The sequence below is a fragment of the Copadichromis virginalis genome, linkage group LG16 (genome assembly GCF_057382275.1).
Source record: "Copadichromis virginalis isolate Kocher_CV1m ecotype Utaka linkage group LG16, C_Virginalis_male_GT1.1, whole genome shotgun sequence".
Classification (NCBI taxonomy): Eukaryota; Metazoa; Chordata; class Actinopteri; order Cichliformes; family Cichlidae; genus Copadichromis; species Copadichromis virginalis.
The window spans coordinates 16,537,983-16,563,450 of NC_140633.1; the positions used below are offsets into that span (position 1 = coordinate 16,537,983).

The 25,468-nt window shown below is 40.8% G+C and overlaps 2 protein-coding genes across 2 annotated transcripts in view; one reads left to right on the plus strand and one right to left on the minus strand.

Annotated features, from left to right (window-relative positions):
• The first annotated feature begins 219 nt into the window (after window positions 1-219).
• LOC146690493 (C-type lectin domain family 4 member E-like) lies at window positions 220-10,809 on the plus strand. Its single transcript, XM_085435604.1, has 6 exons — window positions 220-344; window positions 468-569; window positions 899-1,045; window positions 3,584-3,726; window positions 6,228-6,331; window positions 9,078-10,809. Exons 1-6 carry the CDS (start codon window positions 266-268, stop codon window positions 9,226-9,228), a joined length of 726 nt encoding a protein of 241 aa, XP_085291730.1. The 5' UTR covers window positions 220-265; the 3' UTR covers window positions 9,229-10,809.
• Window positions 10,375-25,468, minus strand: part of LOC146690494 (axonemal central pair apparatus protein HYDIN-like) — a 55,253-nt gene continuing 40,159 nt past the window's right edge. The window contains exons 77-93 of the mRNA XM_085435605.1: window positions 25,197-25,362; window positions 24,532-24,679; window positions 24,212-24,419; window positions 23,894-24,115; window positions 22,815-22,984; window positions 21,397-21,595; window positions 16,096-16,248; window positions 15,844-16,014; window positions 15,508-15,617; window positions 15,154-15,376; window positions 14,138-14,347; window positions 13,853-14,016; window positions 12,371-12,521; window positions 12,060-12,290; window positions 11,717-11,941; window positions 11,224-11,505; window positions 10,375-10,808 (exon numbers count right to left, since the gene is read on the minus strand). Coding sequence (XP_085291731.1) covers window positions 10,599-10,808; window positions 11,224-11,505; window positions 11,717-11,941; window positions 12,060-12,290; window positions 12,371-12,521; window positions 13,853-14,016; window positions 14,138-14,347; window positions 15,154-15,376; window positions 15,508-15,617; window positions 15,844-16,014; window positions 16,096-16,248; window positions 21,397-21,595; window positions 22,815-22,984; window positions 23,894-24,115; window positions 24,212-24,419; window positions 24,532-24,679; window positions 25,197-25,362 — 3,243 coding nt within the window. The 3' untranslated portion in view covers window positions 10,375-10,598. The remainder of the gene's footprint in view (window positions 10,809-11,223; window positions 11,506-11,716; window positions 11,942-12,059; window positions 12,291-12,370; window positions 12,522-13,852; window positions 14,017-14,137; window positions 14,348-15,153; window positions 15,377-15,507; window positions 15,618-15,843; window positions 16,015-16,095; window positions 16,249-21,396; window positions 21,596-22,814; window positions 22,985-23,893; window positions 24,116-24,211; window positions 24,420-24,531; window positions 24,680-25,196; window positions 25,363-25,468) is intronic.

A 25,468-nucleotide genomic window follows, 5' to 3' on the forward strand; every position in this document is an offset into this window, starting at 1 on the left:
CATTTTCATACATTGTTTTACTTACACTTAAGCAAAATTATATTTTTACACAACCATGAAAAGCAGTTTGAGTTCGTATGACTATCACATGTATATACGGCTTAATTAAGAACATATCAAGTTTCAGTGGTTGCATAGCTGCACAAACCACTGAAATATGCGACTTCCTCTGAATTTAAAAGGAGAATCAACTGAAACCAGTGAGACTTTCACACTTCACTCATCCTGTGCTGCAGAGCTGAGCTCTCCAAAACAACCCAAATCCATGTATGCAATGGAGGCAATATATGCAAATGATGAATGTGTTAAACCTGACAACCCAACACCTTCAACAAATTACACAGGTAAAAGGGAAGTGATAGAGCAAGGAGGTTATAACATCTGTTATTACTACTGAACATTTGTTTGGGTAACTTGTTTTTTTTTTTTTGTTTTTTTTTTTGTTTTTCTTTTTGTCTTCTTTTCAGGTCAGAGGAGCTCTAGGAGAAGTTTCTATTTGGGTGTTATTCTCTCCCTGAGCCTGCTCACTGTTTTATTGCTGGTTGGATGTATCACACTTAGTTTCTTCTGTGAGTTGGATTTTTCATGGATAGTTGTTCTACTGATCATCAGTCACCATGTGAATGATTAAGAGCTATTTTTTAATGTAATTTAATGTATGTAATTTTTAATAAAATTTGGAATGCAATGTGGAATTTTTGATTCTTCCATTTCAAGATCCTCTTGAAATTATCTTGAAGACGACAAGATCACAGCAACAATAACTTGTGCAAGCATAAAACTGGTTTACATAATTAATATGTTTCACAAATTACAGTCAGAATTTTAAAATATTTTTTATTTAGATCTTTTGTGCCTCAATCAATGAAAGCATCAATGTTATTTCCTTTTATTTCAGACCACAATTCAGCTGAACATGTGTCGGCACAGGCTGAGAAGAGAGACCTGCTGAATAAAAACATCTCTGCAGTCAGTAACCAAGTTTCTTCCATGACTGAGGAGCGAGATCTGCTGACTAAAAAGACTGAAGAGCTTAAAAAGCAGAGTGAGTCCTCGTGTGAGCTGTTGTGTCTCTAAAAGGTTTTTCTTGGAAATGTAGTGATTCATTTTCCAAACAAATGATGTAATCATTTTCTTCTGACTTAACACATTTTTAAAATCAAATTTCAGTCATTAGGAAAATATCATATGAACCATTATCCGTATCACTGCTTGTCACTATAAAGCTGCAGTGCAGCAGTGTACCTTATGCTTGTCACAAATTTACATTTACAAATCTGAATGGTACTAAAATTATTTAAGGGCTGTATTTCATCGACACATATGTGAAATGTATTTAATGGTGTTTAGTGACTTATAAAATGATTGAATCCACAACAAGTATCCTTAATGTATTTTCATTAAGGAAGTTGAAAAGGAAGCTGATAGCCCTTACACTGACACTACATATTCTTATTTTTATCTCAATATCCTTTAAATCTTTTTTTAACTGTTATTTTACTTGTTTCATCTGTGGTCATGTTTGATTCAGTTGTGATGCATCTTTTCACCGAGACATCACTTTCTGATCTACAGGTTTGTTTAGAGATTCACAAATCACTGAGTCTCTAAACACAACCTTCTATCAGTTTCACCCAGTTATTAGAAGTTAGGAGCAGTTACTGTAGCTGCATTTTGCATATTGCGTAAAACTTAGGTAGATTGCAGTTTAATTTTTTTACTTTTACTCTGGGAAAGACAGCAACAATAGTGAGATGTTAACCTGCAGAAGACTGATAATAACAGACCTTCTTCACAGACCTTCATTATTATTATTATTATTATTAATAATAATAATAATAATAATAATAATAATAATCTTTTTTCTTTCAAGATATTTGTCTGACATGGAAAACTGTTTTCTTCTGCACACATCAAATTCAATATTTCACCTTCTAATTCTCAGAGAGGCATTTAAAGCACTTTTGGATTGGCCTCACTTTTCAGAGACGTCCCTTCTTTCATTACAGTTTATGCTTGTGCCAAAGTTCTAATTTGGATTTGGAATGATTGATATTGATTGATATTGATATTGACACAGTATAACATTTAACTTTTCAAAATGTGTTTTTTGTGAAACTGTATTTATTGTATTGAGTCATGGGTTGTTGTTGTTGTTTTGGTTTTGTTTTGGTTGCTGTAATATACTGATCACCCAACATGAGAAATATAATGTAGTGATAATAAATATAAAGATATATAATAGATATATGTAATATATAATCAATATAGAAGAAAAGGAAAAAAGTATTTTTTATATATATTAATACTACTGAATTAATATCTAATTTATTTATATTTGATATTAATCTAAATATGCAAGATAATGCTTGGAAAAACTTGAAATAAATATTTTCTAGTACACCCCATGTCCCCCCCCCCCTCCCACCTTAGATTCACCCTTAGATTAGTAGGATGATTTAAGCAATCTACCTAACCATCCTATCAGGCTAAGCTAGCAGTTCATCTGCATATTTTAACTTTATTACCTTTATTAGTCCGATGTAGCTTTATTGCAGATTTTTGCTGTGTAAACCGAATAAGTCAGATGAGAACAGCTGCAAATAATTTTTTTCATGGTGGAGTTTGTTGAACAGCTGGCTTCATTAAGGACTCCTGGCAGGTTCCCAGTAAAGTTTTAGCCACAAGTGCTGCTGTTTTGGATGCAACAAACCAAGACCAAACATGCTTTCTTCACTCCACCTGAGCTCACCCTCTTCATTAAGGTGGGGGGAGGCTAACATAAAATCATGTATTTAGCTAACTCTGACGTGAATAGAAGATGCTTTTATAACGTCATTTTCAGATTTAAAGTCAAATAATATAAAAAAAACTCTGTTCAATTTTTTTCTTTTGTAGGCTAGTAAAAACATGCACAAGGCAAATATCAGAACACTGATATGCTCTCTTTTCTTCATTGCAACTCCCACATGCTCCTCTAAAGGCTTACAACAACACATTTACTAGAAAACTAAAGCACACAGACACAGGCACAAAAACACTTACACAAAAACACCTCATCCAGGAGATAAAATACTTTTTGCTTGTTTGTTTTTTGTCTCCTAATAATGTTTAAAACCTTGGAATGATTAGTTTAGGCTGTATTATTTCATTGGGCACTACTGCACTTGACATCATATATTTATTTTTGCATCTAAGAATTTTTTTAATATGGCCTGTAAATACATGAAAGAATTGCAACAGCAATTTCTAAAATATAAACTGATGATGAGTTCATTTTAAAAGACTTGTGATTTTTTTCTTTTGAACATTTATTATTGCCCATTAATAAGAAAAAAGTACTTTTTATCTGATTACTGAATGGAATAACTGATTATTAAAATATTGGTTGCAGCCCTAAAATAGATTAAGTACAAAAACTGTCACCATAGTAAATATACACAGGCAAACAAATATAAAAGTCAGGAGGTGAATAAACTATAGATAAATCTAATTAAACAGATCAAATGAGCATTGTTGTAAGGTTCATTAAATATTTTTCATTAACCTTACTGAAATATTACTTGTTTTTAATTTCTTCTAGTTATACAATGTCCTGCAGGATGGAGTCGTTTCAGCTGTAGCTGCTATCTCCTCTCTGGAAGCTCTGGTTCCTGGGATGCAGCCAGAAGGGACTGCAGAGCCAGAGGAGCAGATCTGGTGGTTATTGATTGCGCTAAAGAACAGGTACAGTTCATATGTATGTGTTTTACTGTGTTTATACATGAATATTCATATTCATACCCCTCATTCATTACTTCTGAGTGTGATGAAACCTGCATTTTTGGAATTTGTGAGATGTCTAGTTTTAGCGGTGTGGTGGTTGTTGAAATGGTTTTGTGAGCTTCCAGCTAAGATTCTGCTGTTCTGCCGCTCAGACACTGAGCAATGGCTCTGTGCCATTCAAAGACACTTTGTATATAGATTATTTTCATTCAATACTAAATTGTAAATGTTGTTTTCAAGGAAGCTATTTTTTATTCAGTGTCCTCATAAATCCCTTATTTTTACGCATTTGCTACTACTAGATTAAACACACATGAGGTTTAAGGCGTGGACAAGTTTGAAACCTTTTGTCCTTAAAAATGGAAAATTGCTGAAAATAAAAACAGCTATCACTTCAGTCTTTTATTTTAGCTCCTAATTTGATCAATTCTGCTCTCAGCTTTGCGGTCTCCTGTATGCTGCGCGTCTCGTTTATGCTCCTTTCTTCACTTTTACTTGACAAGCTTCCATCTAGGCTTTCAGCAGGGCTGAAGATTCAGCTCCCAAATACTGACGGACCTATAATAATTGACATATGAAATTATTTTGCAGCCAGTTATAATTGATTATATAGTAAATTTAATTGTTAACTACAATTGAGCTGTTTTGGCAATACATCTTCAGATGAGAACTAGAGGGTGGGTCAAAGCAGGAGAAAAACTATAAAAACTGACATTTTACAGCAAAGCAAACAAACATACTATACATATTTTTATGTCCCAGCAATTATTAAACCCTGAAACAGCTGTTACTCCATCTCACTCTGGATACTGTGGAAGAAGTCTAGTGTGTGTGTAGTATAATGGTATAGCTTACCACAGACATTAGCGAAAAAAGATAAATATGGAGCCATACAGGCTCGGACGTGACCGGATTAACAAGGCCTGCGTCAGGTGTTGAGGTACCAGAACATTCTGATGAGAAGTGGGCTGCTCCCTGAACTTACCGTAGATGGATGATATCCATCTAAGTCCAGTACTCATCACTGTGATTTAACCATCGCAGTGATTATCACAGACCCTGAACATGGTCTAGTAATCATCACAGTGAAGAGTTAGACAGCACCAGACTTCACCATGGCCACACCTACTGGCTGAAGAGGCTGAGTATTCACTGAATCGATGAGAGACACCTTGAATGGATGACTGAAGGCCGGAGAGTCTTGATCCCCAAAAACCCCAAGAAGGGACTGGTCCTAGCCTTGGTACCAAATGGAAGCTTTTGTCAAGCATCGTAGTGGGTAAGCTATGGTTCATTACATGAGCGGGGCACAGAAAGGAGGCTACTGGTAGACCGAGCAGTTGTCTGAGACAGCAAGACTAGGCTCAGCAACCTGTGTGCTGCCTGGATAGATGCCCCACACCTGGGTTCCTGGAATGCCTAGAACTATACAAAATCAACAGGACCCTAAGAGCCGTCATCAGGAACTCAATGTGTATGTGGCGTACAACACTAGAGCCCATACATTAGAGGCCAACTTCAAGCCCATAGCACAAGTCACCATCAAGTGCAGGTTCTACCTAGGAGATGCACTGTCTCCACTGCTGTTCTGCATAGGCCTGAAACCGCTCAGTGAGATCACTGACAAGATTGGCTACGGATACTGACTACAGAATGGGCCAATCGTCAGCCACCTCCTCTACGTGGATGACATCAAGCTGTATGCCAAGAGTGAATGTGACAGAGATTCGCTGATCCACACCACCAGGATACACAGCAATGACATCGGAATGTTGTTTGGACTGGAGAAGTGTAGTTGGATGATAACGAAGAGAGGGAAAGTAGAACTGAAGGGATCAAACTACAAGAAGGCAACAACAGGTACTTGTAGCTGGGGTACTCAAGGGCAAATGGGAACCATAAGGAGAACACTAGGAAAGTTGCAACCACCAAGTACCAGGCAAGTCCCGAGGAGTCAGCTGAAAGGTAAGAATAAGATCCGGGCTGTCAACACCTACGCCCTGCCTGTGATCAGGTACCCTGCAGGGATAATAAGCTGGCCAAAGGAGGAGATGAATGGCTCACTAGAGCCGGCCAAAACAGCGAACTCCCAGCACATTGTTGTCAAACCCCCTGCGGTCTTTCGCTACTCAGGTTAAACATGATATATAAGTCACTTAGTTAACTTCAAAATGTTATTGTTTGGCTTTTTTCAGTGTTTTGTTTGTGAGTAAATTGGTTTGGCTGAGATTAAAGTTTTCACACAGCTGAATAAACGTCAAACAGATAACTGATTAAACATAAGTGTGAGATGGTAGAGATTTTACTCCAGTGTCCAGTGTTATATTTTAGGGAGCAAAGAGCAGACGGCTGAGTTTATTAAACTCCACCAAGACAATCTGCAAATTTCATTAAAATGTATGTATAAACTAAATAAACTAAATTCCCAAATGGGAATTCATGTTTTTGTTCTTTCTGAACAGGAGTACCTTACTAGGCTCACCAAAACATCGACTTGGATTGGTTTACATGATATAGAAGAAGAGGGAAAATGGAAATGGGTAGACGGAACTCCTCTTAATCTGAAGTAAGCTGTCATTTTGGCAGATTATATTAATTATATTTATAATACATGCTGCTCACAAATAAACTCACTAATAGACTTAGATGTCAATCGCTGAAAATCATAAAAATTGAGTTATTTTGATAGCCTTATGGTGGTCATACATGATATTAACTAAGCATTTTAGAATGAAGAATGTACTTTTAGCTGCTTCCTTATTTCCCATGGGGTTACCACAGCAGGTGAAAACACAGGGTTTTGATTTAGCACAGATTTTAACCTGGGTAATTGTCTCCTGGAATTAAACTGGGGATATTATTTGTGAAAGTCAAATGTGTTAACCACACAGTTAAAAATGAATAACAGAAATAAAACCACATATAGGAGACACCAGCCAACACTACCATCATCTCAGGCACGTGCAGAGGGGGGGGGGCTAGAGGGCCTTGAGCACCCGCCCCTTTCCTGATGAGTGCCCAAAGTGCCCTTTTGTTGAGGCAACTTTTCAATTTTTTTTATTTATTTATTTATTTATTTATTATTTTTTTTAATGTGTGTGTGCGTGCGGAGTCCTGTCTGTGCCCCTCAACAATAATATTTAACTATTAATCACAGTTTTGCTAAATAAAAGGATCTGGCTTGCATCAGTCACATGATCACATTTAACCAATGATCGCCCTTGACGGCAGAACGCGCTGGTTACGAGCCGGGAACGAGCTCACAAAGAGCACGCGCATTTTTTGCGATCCGGAGCTGTAGGAGAAACACAAGTTAACTCAGAGACACAGACTGATGCGACAAAACCAGTAAGTAGGTGTACAGTGTACACTGTAGTGTGTAGCACACAGGAGTATTAGCTTATTACGTACACGTTGGTAAGCTGTCTTGTTGCAACTGACGAACTGAAACAAACGAGCGTGCTGTGTGTGCAACAGCGCGACAAACATTACCTGTCCTTTTATTAACTGCACAGGTAGTGCTGGTCATAGCTGCTGGCTACCTGTGTAAGGCTGTCATGGGTCTGTAGCTCTGTCACCGTTTTAGGGAACATATTTAGTTTTAAAGTATTTAGAACATATTTAGTTTTAAAGTAAGTTTCCGGGCTTTTCCTGCCTTTCTGGAGGGATTATATTTCACTAAAAAACGATCTAATATGCATGTCCACATAATAATGATTATAATTATAATATATTAAAAACACACGCTGTATTTTAAAGAACATACATTAAGAAACAGATTATATTAGATTTATATTTTAAATAAGACAAAAGTTGGATTTTACAGCAGTAAAATTATTGTATCTCTACAGTTTAAACATGTAATAAGCTTTGCCCCTGCACAGAGTGGATAGTGAAACAAATGGAATCATCATAATGACATTATTTATTACTTCCCCCTCCTCATTGCTTTATAAATAATAATGTAAGGATTCTGGATCAGCACCATGATGCCCATAGTATATACAGTATTCTGAAGAAGGTCTAAAATGTCCCTGTGTGTGCGTGCATGTGTGTGTTTTATTTAGCTGGATTTAAAAAAATATTACTCATGATATAACATTGTGCAGACATGGCTGGTAAGGACATGAGGAGGAAACAGCAGGAGCTGTATGAGGCTACTAAAGGCAGTGCTATAACATTTTTCTGTCATCATTTTATTATAGATTAAGTGCAAGAGTTGTTAGGTGTGGATAATTAGATTATAGTTTATTGCAATAGCAAGTTGTGCCTTGTTCTCAGATGGACAGCAAGTGGAGAGATATATATGAAATGATGGGAAGGAAGGAAGAAGAGAAGCAAAGAGTGATTCACAGGCAGAGCCGAGTTTATGTCACAGTTTTTTGTTGCCTTATGGTTCCAAGCGCTGTCACCAATCTTTGCATTTTGTTATTATCTCATGACACTTGTTTAATCAGCTACCATCTCTCCTGTGGACTTTTTAATGTCTACAGTCTCAGATCAACACAGCCCTGCCCTCCAGCACTATCAGCAGCAGGAGCAGCAGAAACCCCTCAACAGCAACATTGTACTGTGGCTGTAGCTCAGGTGGCAGAGCAGGTCAGCCACTAATCAGAAGGTCGGTGGTTCGATCCCAGGCTGCCTCCTGGCTGCATGCCAAATATCCTTGGGCAAGATACTAACCCCATGTTTGCCTGCTGGCGGTGGTCAGAGGGCCCGGTGGCGCCAGTGTCCGGCAGCCTCGCCTCTGTCAGTGCGCCCCAGGGTGGCTGTGGCTACAATGTAGCTTGCTATCGCCTGTGTGTGAATGGGTGAATGACTGAATGTAGTGTAAAGCGCTTAGGGGTCCTTAAGGACTAGAAAAGCGCTATACAAATGCAGGCCATTTACCATGTACCCATCAGGTAAAACATTGGCGACGTTTGCTTTGCCTTGTTGCCCATATTAGATTCTTGATGAATGTGTGTTGTTGTTATTCAGCCTGGTTCAATGTGCCCCTTTTTAACTTTGAGCACCCGCCCCTTTAAACCTCTCTGCACGTCCCTGCATCATCTCCTGACAGAGAAAAACAAACAAACAAACAAAAAACACAGAGTAGCTTATTTTTTTCACCAAGTTTTGTTTTGCATTTTGTTGCAATTTGTTCTTAACAGCTACAGAGTTTGTAGATCCATAAATTCAGTGGATTAATCAAGCCAGGAAACTGATTTTATCATCTGTAATCTTTGATGTTATAAAAATCTTTTCATCCTTTGTTGTTTCAGAACTAATTATTTTCTCAAAGATAATAATTGTGCTCACTGATCTGTCAGGTACTGGGCAGATGGCCAACCTAATAATGGCAGTGGAGACCCACAGTATGGTGAACAGGACTGTGCTCATATCAGGATATCTAACAACACTTTGTGGAATGATTATTCATGCAGGAAGTCTCTGCCGTGGGTCTGTGAAAAAATACCATAATACCCACTCCTGATCCTTTATCATTTATTATTTTCTTTTTGTTTTATTCCTCTCTGAATACCTATTTAGCTAAAGCATTGCAGTGCTGAGTTGTAGCTATAGCTATATACTGTTCACTTTTATAAATAGATTTACTTCCTGTTGTAAAAAAAGAAAACATAATTGAGCACATGAACTGAGGTCCAACTGCTGACTGCCTTTTCTGATATATCAGTTAATTTTACATTTTAAGAGAACCAGTGGCCAAAGCAGAACTACAGCAGATTCTCTGGCTCACCGCATATTAGTCATATGTTTATGGATAATCAGAAGTTGTCACAATATGTTAGTAGTTATACTGATGTCAGGACATTGTCCTCAGTCAACAGGTCCTTTTATGGCAGCAATGAAATGCAGTGGAAATGGATTTTTTGGGATTAAGTTCATTTTCATGGCAAAGAAGGACTTTTCAATTCATCTGATCACTCTTCTAAACGTTTTGCATTATAAGCAAATTGCTATCATAAAAACAAAAAGCAGCAAACTTTGTGAAAACCAATATTTGTGTCATTCTCAAAACTTTTTGCTACAACTGTACCATGTGACTTGCTGCAATGCAGGGATATTGCGTTTTTGTTTTGTGTGGGTTTTTTTTTTTCTGGCTTGTTGTTGCAAGCAGTAAAGCTGGGCTGATTGTTTATGATTAATAAATGATTAAGCACAAGTCTGTAAATTACATCTTATGTGCACTTTGGTTTAATTAATTAAGTTTGTTCTTTCCACCATGAAAAGAGGAAGAGTGGGCCACCGGAACAGTCTGACAAAGGTTGTATCAAAGTGTTTTTCCTTAAGAAGTAAAAAGAGTGAATTTTGCATATACACTGCAGCTCCTCACCATGTGTGATGTGATAGCTCTAACTTTGGATAATAAGAAAGTTACTGCTGTATAGCTAGTTTCCCCATAATGTGCCATGAGTCTAACAGCAAACAGGCCAGTTTGGATGAATTCACTTAGGTGAAAAGTTAACATATGGGTCATTATGATACAAAAAGGAAGTCAAGTGATCTAACTGGACCTATCAATGGACCACATATACTGTTCAAATGAACTCATGATTCCCCCCATGTGTGTGCAGTAACAGGCATCTCCGAGTTTTCTTTGCAGAATTTATTCAGTCAGTTGTTAAATATTTATTGACAGGTTTGTCAGCTAATTACTTGAATCACGCACTACACAAGGAGATATTCTGGATTTTGGCAATAAAATCTTAATGAAGCTTCAGATAAGTCACTTGTCAGCATATGCAACTGGACCATCGTACAATCTGGCAATCAATGTCTTTTTCATTGTACTCATGTTGGCATCTCTGTCTTTCTATATTTGCATGTTTCTATAATGACTCGGGGCGGTGGCCCTTCAGGTAATAGACCCATGAGTAGGGCTTCCTGTAGCCCTCAGAGCTCTGACTGGAGATGGTCAAGGTGCCAAACCACGGTCCTGGAGAGCCATCTGGAGGAGCCTCAAAGGACACCTGGATGTTCTGAATCTCTTTGGATTTGATGCTTCCCCCTCCTTTGACTATAAAATGGTGGTTGTCAACCTATAGGCATAAACAGGGTTCAGGTTACATAAAATCAAAATAAGCTGCACTATTAAGTGAAGCACATAAACTGAAGCATTTATCAATGCTAAAAAAAATTGCTAAAGTGAAAGTTGTATCAGAGAGAAGCAGGAGTCAAATCTGTTGAAACATAGGGTTGCACAACAGAGTTGCACAATTCTGCCATCTGTTCCAGGCTAAATTTAATGTTTCATGGTGTCACAGTGAACACAGTGTAAATACTCCGCAGTAAAACATCCCTGTTTTTAATAACATTGACTTTTTTTTGATGTGTTTGAATTAGTATGTTGGAAATCACTTAATGTTATGTCAATAAGATATTTTTAGCTTTACGCCACTGCTTGGTCTGGTTTTCTCACTGTGCCCATTTTCACAAATTCTACTTGGTCTTTACCAGAAAAGAGAAAGCTGTGGTTTGCAGGAACACATTCTTGAAGGGGATGATGATGTTCCCACCAGCTTTAATGCTGAACGGGCCCTGAGACTGGGGGGGCAAGCATAACCCATGTAAGGGAAATATGTATTCTCCACCAACTCCTGAAGACAGGCTGAGCTGGCCTTTCACTTCTCCCAGCTGAGAAGGCTCAAAACAGACGTCCACGCTGGCCTCTGAGCCCACGTGGAAACCCGGAGTTACACTCACACTCTTGTCCACGATAAAGTCTGGGTAATCAGTCTGGAGGAGAGAGACAACACGAGAAAATTTCTGTTTAAAACTGGCAGAAAGATACAGACACTGAGTTGTGTGTTGACAAATTATAAAGAACACATAAAAAGGTGTCTTAAGAAGTGATGAAGGCTGACACTGAATGCATATAAAGTCATCCTAGCATGAATGTATACAAAGACAGAAGAGGGCTATTTCTTCTTCTTTGTTTTGTTTTTACCTTACAGAAGTACGTGGTTTTGAAGCGGGCATAGTTGATAAACTTTACAGTGACGGTGTGGCTACGGCCCAGTAAAGCGTTAAAGTGCACAGTTTTCTCTGGTGCTGGAGGCAGAGCTCTGAGAAGCAGATCATAGTGGAAGTGGCCCAGCTCACTGCTGAACAAAGTTAGCCGTGCTGTAGACTCGCCTGCTTGCAGAGGCTTGTACTCGAAAGGCAAAACACCCTAAAAGGAAAGGCAGACATTCACAGACAGTGCCTATTAGAGTTTGTTTATGGAAACACAGTTAGGGGTTTTGTTTGTTTGTTTTCCAAGTATGATGGAAGACGCATTCAGTATTCACCTTGGACTGGCCTGGCACCGTGTGCTGAGGTGGGACAATGATATCACGGCTTTTACACTCAGTGGTGAGGCAGGAAGCTGTGGTCAGGGGGTTCTCTACTTGAACGGTGGCTGAGGCCGCCCGGCGAACTGGTGTCACTAACTCTATGGTGGACAGGACTCCTGGAGACGTGGCTTTGAAGGTAACGAGGTAGAACAAGTACTCACCTGTCTCATGGTGACGGAATGTCACCTGAAGAAAAAGATTAAAGGATGTCATGATGGGTAACAAATGTCAGTTCAGATCTGGAAATGTGTAATGTTTGATCAAACCTTGGTGTTAAACTGTCCCTCTGTATATGTAAAGAAAGACATTTCATAGTCCCTGTTAGCATGGGCGGGGACATCGATGAACTTGATGCCCCTGAGGGACACTGTAGCATCTGGTTTATCAGGCTTCACTATCTCTAGCTGCACAAGGAACCTGAGAACACAGATGAGAACATTCATGACATGACTGAGATCATTCCCTCCACTTTTTATTAAAGTGCTAGAATATTTAAATTTTCGATTTCCACTTTACCCAGCTACAGTTTTTATCTCTGGGTCAGCATACACATATTTAAAAAAAAAAAATAGCTGGTAAAGACAGTGGTATATTTTGCTGCTAAATATTTAATAACAGATTTTTAACAAATGATTTAAATGAGCTTCCTCCGAAGGGTGGCTGGCCTCTCCCTTAGAGATAGGGTGAGAAGTTCGGCCATCCGGGAGGGGCTCAGAGTAGAGCAGCTGCTGCTCCACATCGAAAGGAGCCAGCTGAGGTGGTTCGGGCATCTGACAAGGATGCCCCCTGGGCGCCTCCTGGGTGAGGTGTTCCAGGCATGTCCCACCGGGAGGAGACCCCGGGGCAGACCCAGGACACGCTGGAGAGATTATATCTCTCGGCTGGCCTGGGAACGCCTTGGTGTTCCCCCAGATAAGCTGGAGGAGGTGGCTGGGGAGAGGGAGGTCTGCGCCTCTTTGCTTAGGCTGCTGCCCCCGCGACCCGGCCTCGGATAAAGCGGATGAAGATGGATGGATGGATTTTTAACAATGGCAACATGCAATTTAAAGTAGGAGAAAAAAAACATTATTTTTTACACTTGAATGTGTCAGTTACTGCTGCAGAGATTTAGGAGACGTTTCTGCACTCGTGTCACTTTATTTGGAAATCCAGACAAAGATGTGATAAAAACTTATACCAAGCCACCTGGGACCTCCAAACTAAAGGAGACACACAATATCAGCAGCAACAAAACTTAAATTTCAGTTTTTGGCATTAGGTTCTTTTCAACATTCTGTGGCTTCTGTGGCAGGAATTTCAACAAATATGGCTGAAGAAAAAAGATAATGCAAGGATGATGATGCTGAATTTGGACCTTATCCTGACAGTAATCATGCCTCGAGAAGTTTTAATAGCAGCCCATTTCTTATTTTGATGTTTTGTATTTGTTTGTTAGTTTGAAGCGGTTGTTTGTGGTTGTTCTGATCAATGCAATTACATTATTAACCTGCAAAAACACTTTTTTCCTTAATAAAGTTTTATTACACATAAATAAACAATATTTGGTGGTTCCATTAACAAACTTCTCCTGTTAGTAAATTAGCTGAATATCATCTCTTGACCTTGTGCTAACCTTGCTGATTCAGCATGTCATATTAAAGTGAACTGACTGTGCCTGTGCTTAGAAAACAGTGCAACTTCCCCATAAATATAACCACACCTTTCAGCGTTTTTACCCCGATTAGTAAATGTGGTCTTAAGTGTTTTACCGCTGTTGCCTAGAGAGCCAGTTGTGCACAGGGAGCAGCACAGTGTGGCTAGTTTTTGCCGGCAGCTCGTGCACAATAGTGTCCTCTGCTTTAGGAGGATCAGCAGTTCCCTGCAAGGAGTACAGCATGCCTGTCCCATCGGGAAAAGCAAAAAAGACTGTTCCCTGAGGTAAAAGGAAGGAGAAATGTACAATTTTCAGGGATTAAATCCATTTAATCAATCAATCGTATCTACATGCATTTCATATTTAACTCAGTGCCACTAAAATGGCACTGCTCCTCTACCTGATGTTTCTTTCCAGAAGTAGTCATGGTCATAGGTCGGTAGGTGATCGTGAATGCCGTGTTCTGGTGGGGCTCGAAGTTCACAGAGAGTGCTGCACTCCAGTGCTCACCCTCAATGACAGGTGCGATGCTGTAACCCTGGTTTGTGGGGTTGAGCACAGACAGGGTCTGAGTGTGAGAGCCACGAACTGGGCAAACAAAATTCACCACCTGCACACAGAGAGAGGGCAGCAACAGTTCAGTGACAGATGGCTCAAAGGCGCTGACATTACAAAGAACAGATGACGTATGACGTTTAAACTTCTGATGTCAAAACATAATCTTCCCACATCTGAGCTACATCTGCTGATATGAGAAATTAATTCCTGTGTCATGGTAAAAAATTAGATTACCTTCAACTCAATCTCTAGATAGACTTCTTGTAGACATTAGTGTTACAGAGCTCATTGAAGCCAAGTAATATTTTTTAAAAACTCTTATATATGTTTCACATCGCCTGATGTTGACCTCTAACCATTCCTACAATCTGAAACACTCACAGTCATCTTTACTATTGTGCCATCATCTGGTTTCAAATTTATTGAATTTATTGACTGGTTACTGGAAACACTGTCCCATGTGAGTGAGCAGATTTGTATTAGAAACCTGAAACTATGCCATGCCATGTGGTTATTTAAAATAATTAAATGGAAACAGAATTCGTTAGTTTACTGAATACATAAAGCACTGCTGCTCTGCATGTGAATACTGAAAGGTAAGATCAAAGTCTCTCACTTTTAACTCAATAGCACAAATAATCACTTACACATGTAAGTCAGTGGTTTTTAAAAGTTAGATCACATACATGCATCATGTAAATATGACACATTCTCATCCTCACTGGTCTTCAAAAGCATTCAGTTAACCTGAAATAGCTCTTAACAAGTAACTATCCAATGATCAATCAGATGGTTTTTTTTGTTTGTTTACTATATTACTCAACACTGTATTTGTCTGAAAAGGTGCTTCAGTCAAACCTCTCTGCTGGTGGAGGTGGCGATGCAGGAGCCAGTGACAGTAAAGGTGATGGGTGACGAGGAACCCTCCACAAAGCAGGACAGATTCTCATATCTTGTGTCGTTACGCAGCTCCACAGGGGCAAACGTCACTTGAAAGGAAACTTCCATCCCTGGGTTGATAAATCCTTTTAATGGCACAATGGACAACTCTGCAGGAAAATCCTCTGTTTTCCAGTTAAACCTGTAAGAAGGTGGATTGAAAAGTAAAAAGCAAATAGGAGGATATAATCCTGTGCATGTGACACCTGATTGCAATAATACAATACTGTGTGTCTGTGTGGAGATTTGTTTGCTGGTAGCGTCTAACCTTACCTGGCACTACTGTCGCCAGTATTCGTCATGACAATCTTCTTCTTGACCTGGCAGTGCTGGACCACAGCTCCAAAGGAAAGGCAGTCCTGGTCCAGCTGAACTTCAACACCCTGGTAGTTTTTTGTGAATTATGTTAACGGTAATCGTTGTTATAAGATCATGGCATTCAGTTTAATTCATATTAGTAATACAGTCTATATTCAGAACTTTTTTAAAGGAAGTCTGAAGGAAAGGTTTATTAAAAAATATTTTATGTGACAATTTACTCCTAGAAGCTGATGCTGATCAAGACACATAAAGAAACAGATTATCTGTTTCACAGTGAAATTTATGTACCTGGCAAGAGCCTTGGATGGTCAGCAGGGGTTGGATCAAGCCTAAACACTTTGCCTGCAGCTCAGCAATGAAGGGACGAATGCGCTGATGAGGTGAGAAATGGATCTGAACATTACATGATCCGCCACTAGACTTCAGCTTCAGCTCACCTTCTGGACTGAAACACAGATCCTGGGAGAGAGGGTGACATGAAGTGCTGCTCGAGTGGACTGCTGTTTATGCATATCTTGCCTGCGTTGTCTGTCTGCATACCTTCTGATCAATTGGTGTATCTGTGCTGAGCATTAGGGTGCAAGAAAGGTCGATACTGCTGCGGTTTACTAGAACCACCTGTTTTTTCATCTTCTGACCCAGTTTCAGAGGTCCCAATTTCACCTTCTTCTGCCTTGGATGCTCAACTTCCAGCTACAAAAAGTCAGGATATGATATTAAAAACATACTGATTTTGATACATTTTATGGTCAAATTATGAAGCCAGTGGACATCAGAGCATCTTCACATTGGATCCAGGTTTTTGAAAATCTAATATCAATAAAATTATTAAATATGTAGCTTGATTTTATAAATCTTACATGTGTTCAAGTTGCTTTTTTCAAACACATAATACAGTTAAATGCTATATTGATATAAGCCCATATTAGATCTAAAAGATGCCTTTTAATCCATCCATAACCACTGTGAGGTGGGTATTCAATCTATGTTCTAGGTGTAGGCTGACAAGCTGCTCCTGGAGGTCAAATCAAATCAAATCAAATCACTTTTATTGTCACATCACATGTGCAGGCACACTGGCACAGCACATGCGAGTGAAATTCTTGTGTGCGAGCTTCACAAGCAACAGAGATGTGCAAACACAACAACACAAACGAGCAAAATACAAGAATGGCCAACCTGAAACTAATAAATATATGTACAATATATAATAGTATATGCATTTCTGGATGTGTATACTAAATATTTTCCTACGTGTGTGTGTGTGTGTGTGTGTGTGTGTGTGTGTGTGTGTGTGTGTGTATACACATTTTTACAAATTAAATAGTAAAAATAAAAAAATAATAATAATAATAATAAAATATATAAAATATACAGAGTTGAATATGTGCAAAACAAGTGGCATTTATATACAGTATGGAGTGCATAATGTTAAAGTTCCAGCAGTGAAGCTGAGGTGTCTATGACGTGTTCAGCAGTCTGATGGCCTGATGGAAGAAGCTGTCTCTCAGTCTGCTGGTACGGGACCGGATGCTGCAGAACCTCCTTCCTGATGGAAGCAGTCTGAACAGTTTATGGCTGGGGTGACTGGAGTCCTTGATGATCCTCCCCGCTTTCCTCAGGCAGCGCTTCCTGTAGATGTCTTGGAGGGAGGGAAGCTCACCTCCAATTATCCGTTCAGAGCACCGCACTACTCGCTGGAGAGCTTTGCAGTTGTAGGCGGTGCTGTTGCCATACCAGGTGGTGATGCATCCAGTGAGGATGCTCTCAATGGCACAGCGATAGAAGGTCCTGAGGATGCGGGGGCTCATGCCGAATCTTTTCAGTCTCCTGAGAAAGAAGAGGCGCTGCTGCGCCTTCTTCACTGTTTTGTTTGTGTGTACTGACCACGTAAGATCCTCAGCCAGATGTACACCAAGGAACCGGAAGCTGCTCACTCTCTCCACAGCAGCGCCGTTGATGGTGATGGGGGTGTGTACTTCTCTGCACCTCCGGAAGTCCACTATCAACTCCTTTGTCTTTGCGACGTTGAGGGTGAGATGGTTGTCTTGACACCAGTGGGTCAGGGCGCTGACCTCCTCCCTGTAAGCCGTCTCATCACCGTTGGTGATAAGACCCACCACTGTAGTGTCGTCCGCAAACTTCACAATGATGTTGGAGCTGTTAGTGGCTGTGCAGTCGTAGGTGTAGAGTGAGTACAGGAGGGGGCTCAGTACACACCCCTGTGGAGCACCAGTGTTCAGTGTGATGGGGGATGAGGTGATGCTGCCCAGTCTGACCACCTGGCGTCTGTCAGACAGGAAGCTAAGGATCCAGCTGCAGAGGGAGCTGCTCAGTCCTAGATCCTGCAGTTTCCTGTCCAGCTTCGAGGGAACGATGGTATTGAATGCTGAGCTGTAATCTACAAACAGCATCCTCACATACGTGTCTCTCTTCTCCAGGTGTGACAGGGCAGTGTGTAGTGTCAGGGCTATGGCATCATCAGTGGACCTGTTGTGGCGGTGTGCGAACTGTAGAGGGTCCAGTGAGTCGGGTAGTGCAGAGCAGATGAAGTCCCTGACCAGCTTCTCGAAGCATTTGCTTACGATGGGGGTAAGGGCTACAGGTCGCCAGTCGTTCAATGAGGAGATGGTGGAGGATTTGGGTACAGGGACGATGGTGGCCATTTTGAAGCAGGCTGGGACTACAGACAGAGAGAGGGAAAGGTTGAAGATGTGCGTGAACACTCCAGCCAGCTGAGCTGCGCATGACCTGAGGACGCGGCCGGGAATCCCGTCCGGACCAGTAGCTTTGCGTGCGTTCACCTTCCTGAAGCACTTCCGCACATCCTCCTCAGACACAGTGTGCGCACTGACGTCATCCGCGGTGCGCACACTGTCCGGTCTCATGGTGTTCGCTGCGTCGAATCTAGCGTAGAATACGTTTAGATCCTCACACAGAGAGGCCGTGGTCTGCGGTGTGCTGGTTTTCCCTCTAAAGTCTGTGATCGTGTTTAGTCCCTGCCACATACTCCGAGGGTTGTCAAACTGTTGCTCCACCCTGTCCCTGTACTCACGTTTGGCTGCTTTGATCGTCTTTCGGAGTTGGTAATGTGCGTGTTTGTAGTCCGATGTGTTCGCGGAGGCAAAGGCGGTGTTCCGTGCCGCCAGTGCCGCGCGAACATCTCCGTTAATCCAGGGTTTTTGATTTGGGAAGGATTTGACTGTTCTGGATGGGACTACATCTTCCACGCATTTCCTGATAAATCCACAGACTGAGTCTGTGTATTCATCAATGTCTCTGGCGGCCACGTGAAACATTTCCCAGTCCGCGTGATCAAAACAGTCCCGCAGCGCAGACTCCGATTGGTCCGTCCAACAGTGCACCGCCCTCCGGGTTGGAGCTTCCTGTTTCAGCTTCTGCCTGTAGGCGGGCAGGAGCAGGATGGAGCAGTGATCTGATTGGCCGAATGGGGCGCGGGGGAGGGCTTTGTACGCATCCCGGAAAGAGGTGTAACAGTGGTCGAGTAGCCGGTTTCCGCGTGTGTTAAAAAGGATGTGTTGATGGAGTTTTGGTGAGACTTTCTTCAGGTTTCCCTTATTAAAGTCTCCGGCTGTGATAAACGCTGCCTCTGGGTGTGCGGTTTCCTCGCTGCTGATCGCGCTGTACAGTTCCCTGAGTGCACGGTCAGTGTCGGCTTGTGGGGGAATGTAAACAGCCGTAATAATCACTGCTGTAAATTCCCTCGGTAGCCAGAATGGCCGGCACTTAATCATCAGGTACTCCAGGTCCGGTGAGCAGAAGGATTTGACCGGGTGCACGTTCGCATAATCACACCAGCTGTTGTTGATCATGAAACACACACCACCGCCTCTGCTTTTCCCAGTAAGATCCTGTGACCTGTCCGCGCGGTGCACAGAGAACCCCTGCAGTTGTATTGCGGAGTCCGGTACTTTGTCCGATAGCCAGGTTTCTGTGAGGCAGATCACGCAGCAGTCCCGCATCTCTCGCTGGAATGAGATCCGTGCCCGAATCTCGCACAGCTTGTTCTCCAGAGACTGCATATTAGCCAGTAATAAACTGGGTAATGGTGGTCTGTAAGTGCGCCGTCTCAGTCGAACCAGAACGCCAGATCTTCTCCCTCTGCGTCGGCGTTTGCGGCCTCCAGGGCCAGAGAACAAAGGCGTCTCAGGTGAGATGAATGGGGGGTCTGCAAACGGAGCGTCCGTGTTGCAAAACTTGAACTCCGGAAAGTTATAAGAAAGACCGTCTTTTATGTCCAGTAAGGTTTGTCGGTCGTACACAAGGAGACAAGTAGGGGTGGGTTTTTATAATCGATTCATCGATTAAAATCGATTCTGGCTTGGATAACGTAAAATCGATTCATTAAAATCCTGAATCGATTTTTTAATATAAATTTATTGTGTCCGAAATGCCAGAATCTCTGGTGACATCTCACAAAATTTCAAGAACCACCAAACAGTAAATGAGAGCAGGTACAGGGATTCTTCACATAGACTTAAACACAGGGCGTGACCCGCGGATCAGAATCAGTTAGATGTCGCCTTTCTCACAGTCGGGGCTGAAAGTGAAAGCTGACAGCTCGCTGATCTGGGTCCGCGCTTTGTGTTCACGCCCTTTATGCGCTGATTCTAAGGCTGTTAGTTTGATGTCTCTCCAAACAATATTGACCGAACCAGCAGCAAAAGAAGATCCAAACGCTTCACATAAACATCGTCATGAATTCCCTCTTTTACTGTTTTGCTTCCATTGCGATGCGCAGCTCTCTCTCTCTCCCTCTCTCCCTCCCCCTCTCTCTCGAACAGTTTCGCTTTCTTCATTATTCGCTTGCTTGTTACGCACAAGTCTACTGTTGCTTACAGCGCTGTCGGCCGCTGTTTTTTTCCCTTTTACATTCTTCCGAAAAGAAAACCTCATTTCTGCTGTTCAATACTGAACAAATTTAAACTTTTTAAAATTATTCAAAATGCAAAATGCTTAGCCATGTCTCTAATAAAACCGCTGTAACGTCAGAGGTAATGTTGATTAATTAATGGTTTTCTTTCGTTTTTGATGTACTGCAGAATATTTTTTATAAAATCCCAGGCCAGGAAAATCACCTACATGTTTTTCTGTGTTTTATCTTCAGCTACTTTGACACAAAGGCATCTGCTGTGATGCTCACAGCTTGGATAAAGTCTTGCGAGTGTCAGCTTCCTTTTTATAGATACAAAAATATGTAAATGTACTGATCTGAATTATATTTCTGACTGTCAAAATTTCCCAGATTTAAATTGAATCGAATCGAATCGAATTAAATCGAATCGTGGATCGAATCGATTCGGGACCTTGTGAATCGGAATTGAATCGATTCTAGAAATCAGTGACGATACCCAGCCCTAGAGACAAGTGCTGCTCGTGAAAAAATAAAGGAAAAGTAAAATTAAACACAGAAGAAAGCCGTTGCTTGGGGGAGCTCGCGACGAGGTACCCAGGTACAAGAGAAAGCTCAGAAGGGACAGGGCCTTCTCTATTGCGGCTCCTAATCTGTGGAACAATCTGCCCCAGCACATTGGAGAGGCCTCTTCACTGTCCACTTTTAAAACCCATTTTTTACTCCTTGGCTTATGACACAGTCTGACCCTGATTTTATTGTTTTAATCTAATGTGCTGATTTTATTGTATTAAATGTAATTCTAATTATCATTTTATACTCTTTTATTATTATTGTTGCTCTTTGTGCTAATTTTATTATTTTAAATATCATTTTAATTATTATCTTTTTTTTTTACGACAAAATTGTATTTTGACGAAAAACCTAAATATAGTTGTTGAGTCCACCACATGCACAGTGGTTCTCACCTTCATCTCGATGCCCTGCCCCAGTATCTCCACCTGTTTTGTGACACAGCTGTTTAAGATGAAGGTGAGCTTCTCGTGGTACTGACATGGCTTACGAGGATAAAAGGTGAATGGTATCTCTTTTACACCAGCAGGTGACAAAATATCTGCATGGAAGTCCATCTCCAAGAAAGCAGTGTTCTTGAACTGGCACTGGATGCTGAGGAGCAGAAGACAGGAATCTAATTTTAGACTCTCAAAGTCTCATTTATTCTGATTATAGTAACAACTGAGTGGTGGAGAGAAACAGAACTGAGGCATCCTGCTGAAAGCACAAGATTTGAAGGATCAGATTCTGTGAGTCAAATTTTTGTTTATCTACACAGCAACGTGCTGTTCTCAGAGTTACCTGACACAAAAAAACAAAAATCTGAATGATACTAGAGCCTGACTGATATATTGGTGGCGTCACTATCAGCGATATTAGCGATATGCTAGTATTTGTATTTGGGACGAATGATAAACACAAATTAAAAAGTAAAGAAGAGGCAGGAGAAACATCCTTTTACGATGTTCTGAGTGTTGATTTTGCAAAGTTTGTCAAACAGAAATAAACTATGCAACATCAAAATCTGCAGTTTCCCAGTGGCAACATATAAACTGAACAAATACAACAACTGGCTGATTCGAGCAGAATGTAAATGAGTAATCCATGGTTTGCTGCAGCAGTTAAAAAAAGCGTATTTTTAAACTGCGACACTGAAAAAATGCTGAGTAAAAATTTGAAATTGAATTAAAAGCAATTTATCAATCAGGCTCTAAATGATCCTCTTGTTTCTGGACCTTCTGTGTGATGTTACTTCCTGTTGTAGGAAGCCTGGGACAAGATTATGTGACATTGAGCTGCAACCACCATGAAGGGCTGACACAGTCATTAAGTTACTGTAATCAACTGTAAAGTGTTTAGAATGTGCATGTTTGAGTGTAACTGATATTGTCATGTTGCTGCCCTATATGAAAAGAATTAAAGATCTGCTTCAGGCAAAGTTACAGCAGTGTCTCCCTCTTCTTCCCACGCATCATGCCGAGTTGGCCAGGACAGGACCAGCCAACGAGCCAGATAAGAGTAAAACCAGTAACAGCTTTTGAATGTTTGAAGAACCTTGAATCCTAGAAAAACTGGAATTCAAACTACGACAACAACTGTTTAACATTAAGTTACCATAAATCCAGAAAACTAGTTTAGAGATAAGAAATATCAAATGTCAGTTACCTTACATTTTAAAATAAATCTGTTCTGCTTTGATGATATTTGCAGCAAAACATTATGTGTTAATATAATATTAATATTACATATTATATTATATTAATAAATATGCGAACTCTAATCCAATAGTTCATAAAAAAATCATGCTTATGGTTCGGAGACTTAAACACACCTGATGTCCCTCTTGCCATTGTTCCTTAACACTAGGGTCTGAGTTGCCGGTTCCATACCAGGACAGTACAAGAAGCACTTCCCAAAGTTAAGCTTGGTAGAGGAGAATTCGAGACTGGGTGATACAGCCTTGCCTTTTATATCAAAGGCAAATGTTGGCCCACGTTTCACCTGATGAGATGAATCAAGAAGAAATTTACATCAGAAAGGGAAATGCCCAGAAAGCAAAACTCAATAATTATTATCTTTCACACCTAAGGCTGGGCCATATCATACCGTTCACGGTAATACCGGTATAGTGTTAGGCAATGATAAGAAAATAAAATGTCGCGATAGAATATGGGTAAAACGCACATGCGCAGTGCCTTTGTTTTCATACGCACATGGCAGAAAAAGCATGGCGGCGACGGAGAATGAGAAGGCGAAAGAGGATCGTCGAATGAAACAGATGAACCAGAATTGGTTTGTAAAAATGGTGCAACTTCAGTGGTGTGGAACTGGTTTGGCTTTCATCCGTCAGATACACACCAAAGCACATTTTTTGGTAGGGCATGCAAGCGGGCCGTCGTTATTACCGTGTTTTTCGGAAAATAAGTCGCTCTTAAAATCCTTTGATTGTCTGAAAAATGGACAGTGCTCCTTATAATCCTGTGCGCCTTATGTATTCTGGTTGTGCTCACAGACCTCAAACCAATTTTATGTAGTACACGGCGCTCGAAAATCTGTCAAAAAATGTTTTAGCACGACCTTGATAAGCTACAAAGCCACATTATACATGGTTATGCTCAGGATATGTCAGCCCATTTCCACTGGAAATGCCTTTTGGTTAAACTGTCAGCAAGGAAACAAAAAAAAACATCACACAATACTCAGATAGACAGACTTAGTTCTAAAAGATGATCTATTTTTATGGTATAACAATAACTGCTAATGAAAATGATAACTTCAGCCAAACTGCCTACATGTACATGAGCTTTTCTTAAAAGAGAACTACAAGCATGATGTTTTCCTTTAGTCTTAAAAGCCTCGATGATCCTTTAAAGCATGTTACTTCTGTAAAAATCCACACCAGCCTATTACCTTGATATTTAGTTTGACGTCTTTGAGGTTGCAAATGCACTGGGGGGAAAAACACAGTGAAGACTGCAGCTGCTTCCCAGCATCGATGGCAGCATTTTGTGTTTTTGTGACTAAGTGCTGTTGCAGTGCTTTGGGACCCGTTAGTTCAAAGTTCACTTCCAGGATGAATCTTGACAGATTGGACACCAGAAAAGTAAAAGTGGATTGCTCTGAAATCCCCACCTGTACAGAAAAACACACAGGAAGCTCTAAGTTGTCATGTAAAGGAAGGTGACTGTACATATATACATATGAATATTTTTGTCTGTATCATCTCACCTCCCCAAAGTCCAGAGTTTCTTGGTGGTTGGGGGCAATCATTTTGAGGCCCCCCTCTGGCTTCTCAACTTGTACAGAAGTGCTCAGGGTGAAACAATCAGCCTTAATGATCAGTGTGAGTGGCTCTGACTTCTTCTTCACCCTCAGAACCACTTTGAAACTCACATAACCTTCACAGGAAGGTGTGAACGACACCAATAATGGCAACCTGCACAAAACAGTTTACAATTATCTGATGCAGTTTTCTCTTGGACTTTCTATAACATGCCATTGGGGAGCATATTTCATCGCTATCTAATTAAGATTATAATGTCATTAACCTGTTTTGGGGTGCCACTGTGCCAGTCATGGGCTCCAATATGAGCCTCGATTGCTGGTCTTCACAGAAAAGAGATGAAGGAACCACAGAGAAATGGAAGGGCTCTTCCTCTTCACTCACAAAATTAACTGCCTGTTCCACTTTTTGTCCTTTAAGAGTACATGGAAAAATTCAAAGTAATCTGTATCAGAATGTGATAGATTAATTTATTCTTAGAAACACCTATTGTGGCAACACATCTGCCATTAACACCAAGATATCATTAGAGACAGTATATTTACTAATCTTAAGGCATAAACTGAAAGAGGAGCTGTGTTGGAAGTGGGTTGCAAAGCAGCTTGCAGATGCACATCAACCGTAGGCAGGCTAAAGAAACTTAGGTAGCATGCCCTGTGTGAGAGCTGCCAACTGGATTTGTGGAAGGGCATTGGTAGAGCCATCAGCTGATGCAGGCAGGGACTGAGTTGGCAGAGCAGGACATCATCACACTTGCTGTAAATCTAAGCTCAATTGAATGACATGTATTCTTTGTTGCATTTCATTAGCCAAGCCAGTTAAAGACAAAAAATCATCTAATTTTACCATCAAAAGAAGCAAATACGCACAAAGTATGAGTATAAGGGATTATTTGAACGTTTGCTTTTGTATATATTAAAACTGAATTACCAAGAAGCAGTTCCCCAAAGTCAAAGTGAGGTCTGTCGAGATAGGTGATTGGTTCTCTAGCAGTGCCCACACATAGGAAGGGAACAGATAGCGAGAGAGTGTCAACAATGAAGGTCCAGAAGGACTCCACTGCATCCAGCTGCTCGGCAACATACTCAAAACACACCTACAAACAAAGCAGACAAAGCAGGTTCAGGGGTGGCCAAGACTCATTCATGAAAACATACAAGTTACTGGAGCTCAAATTGCCAAAAACGTTAATGGTGGTTCTG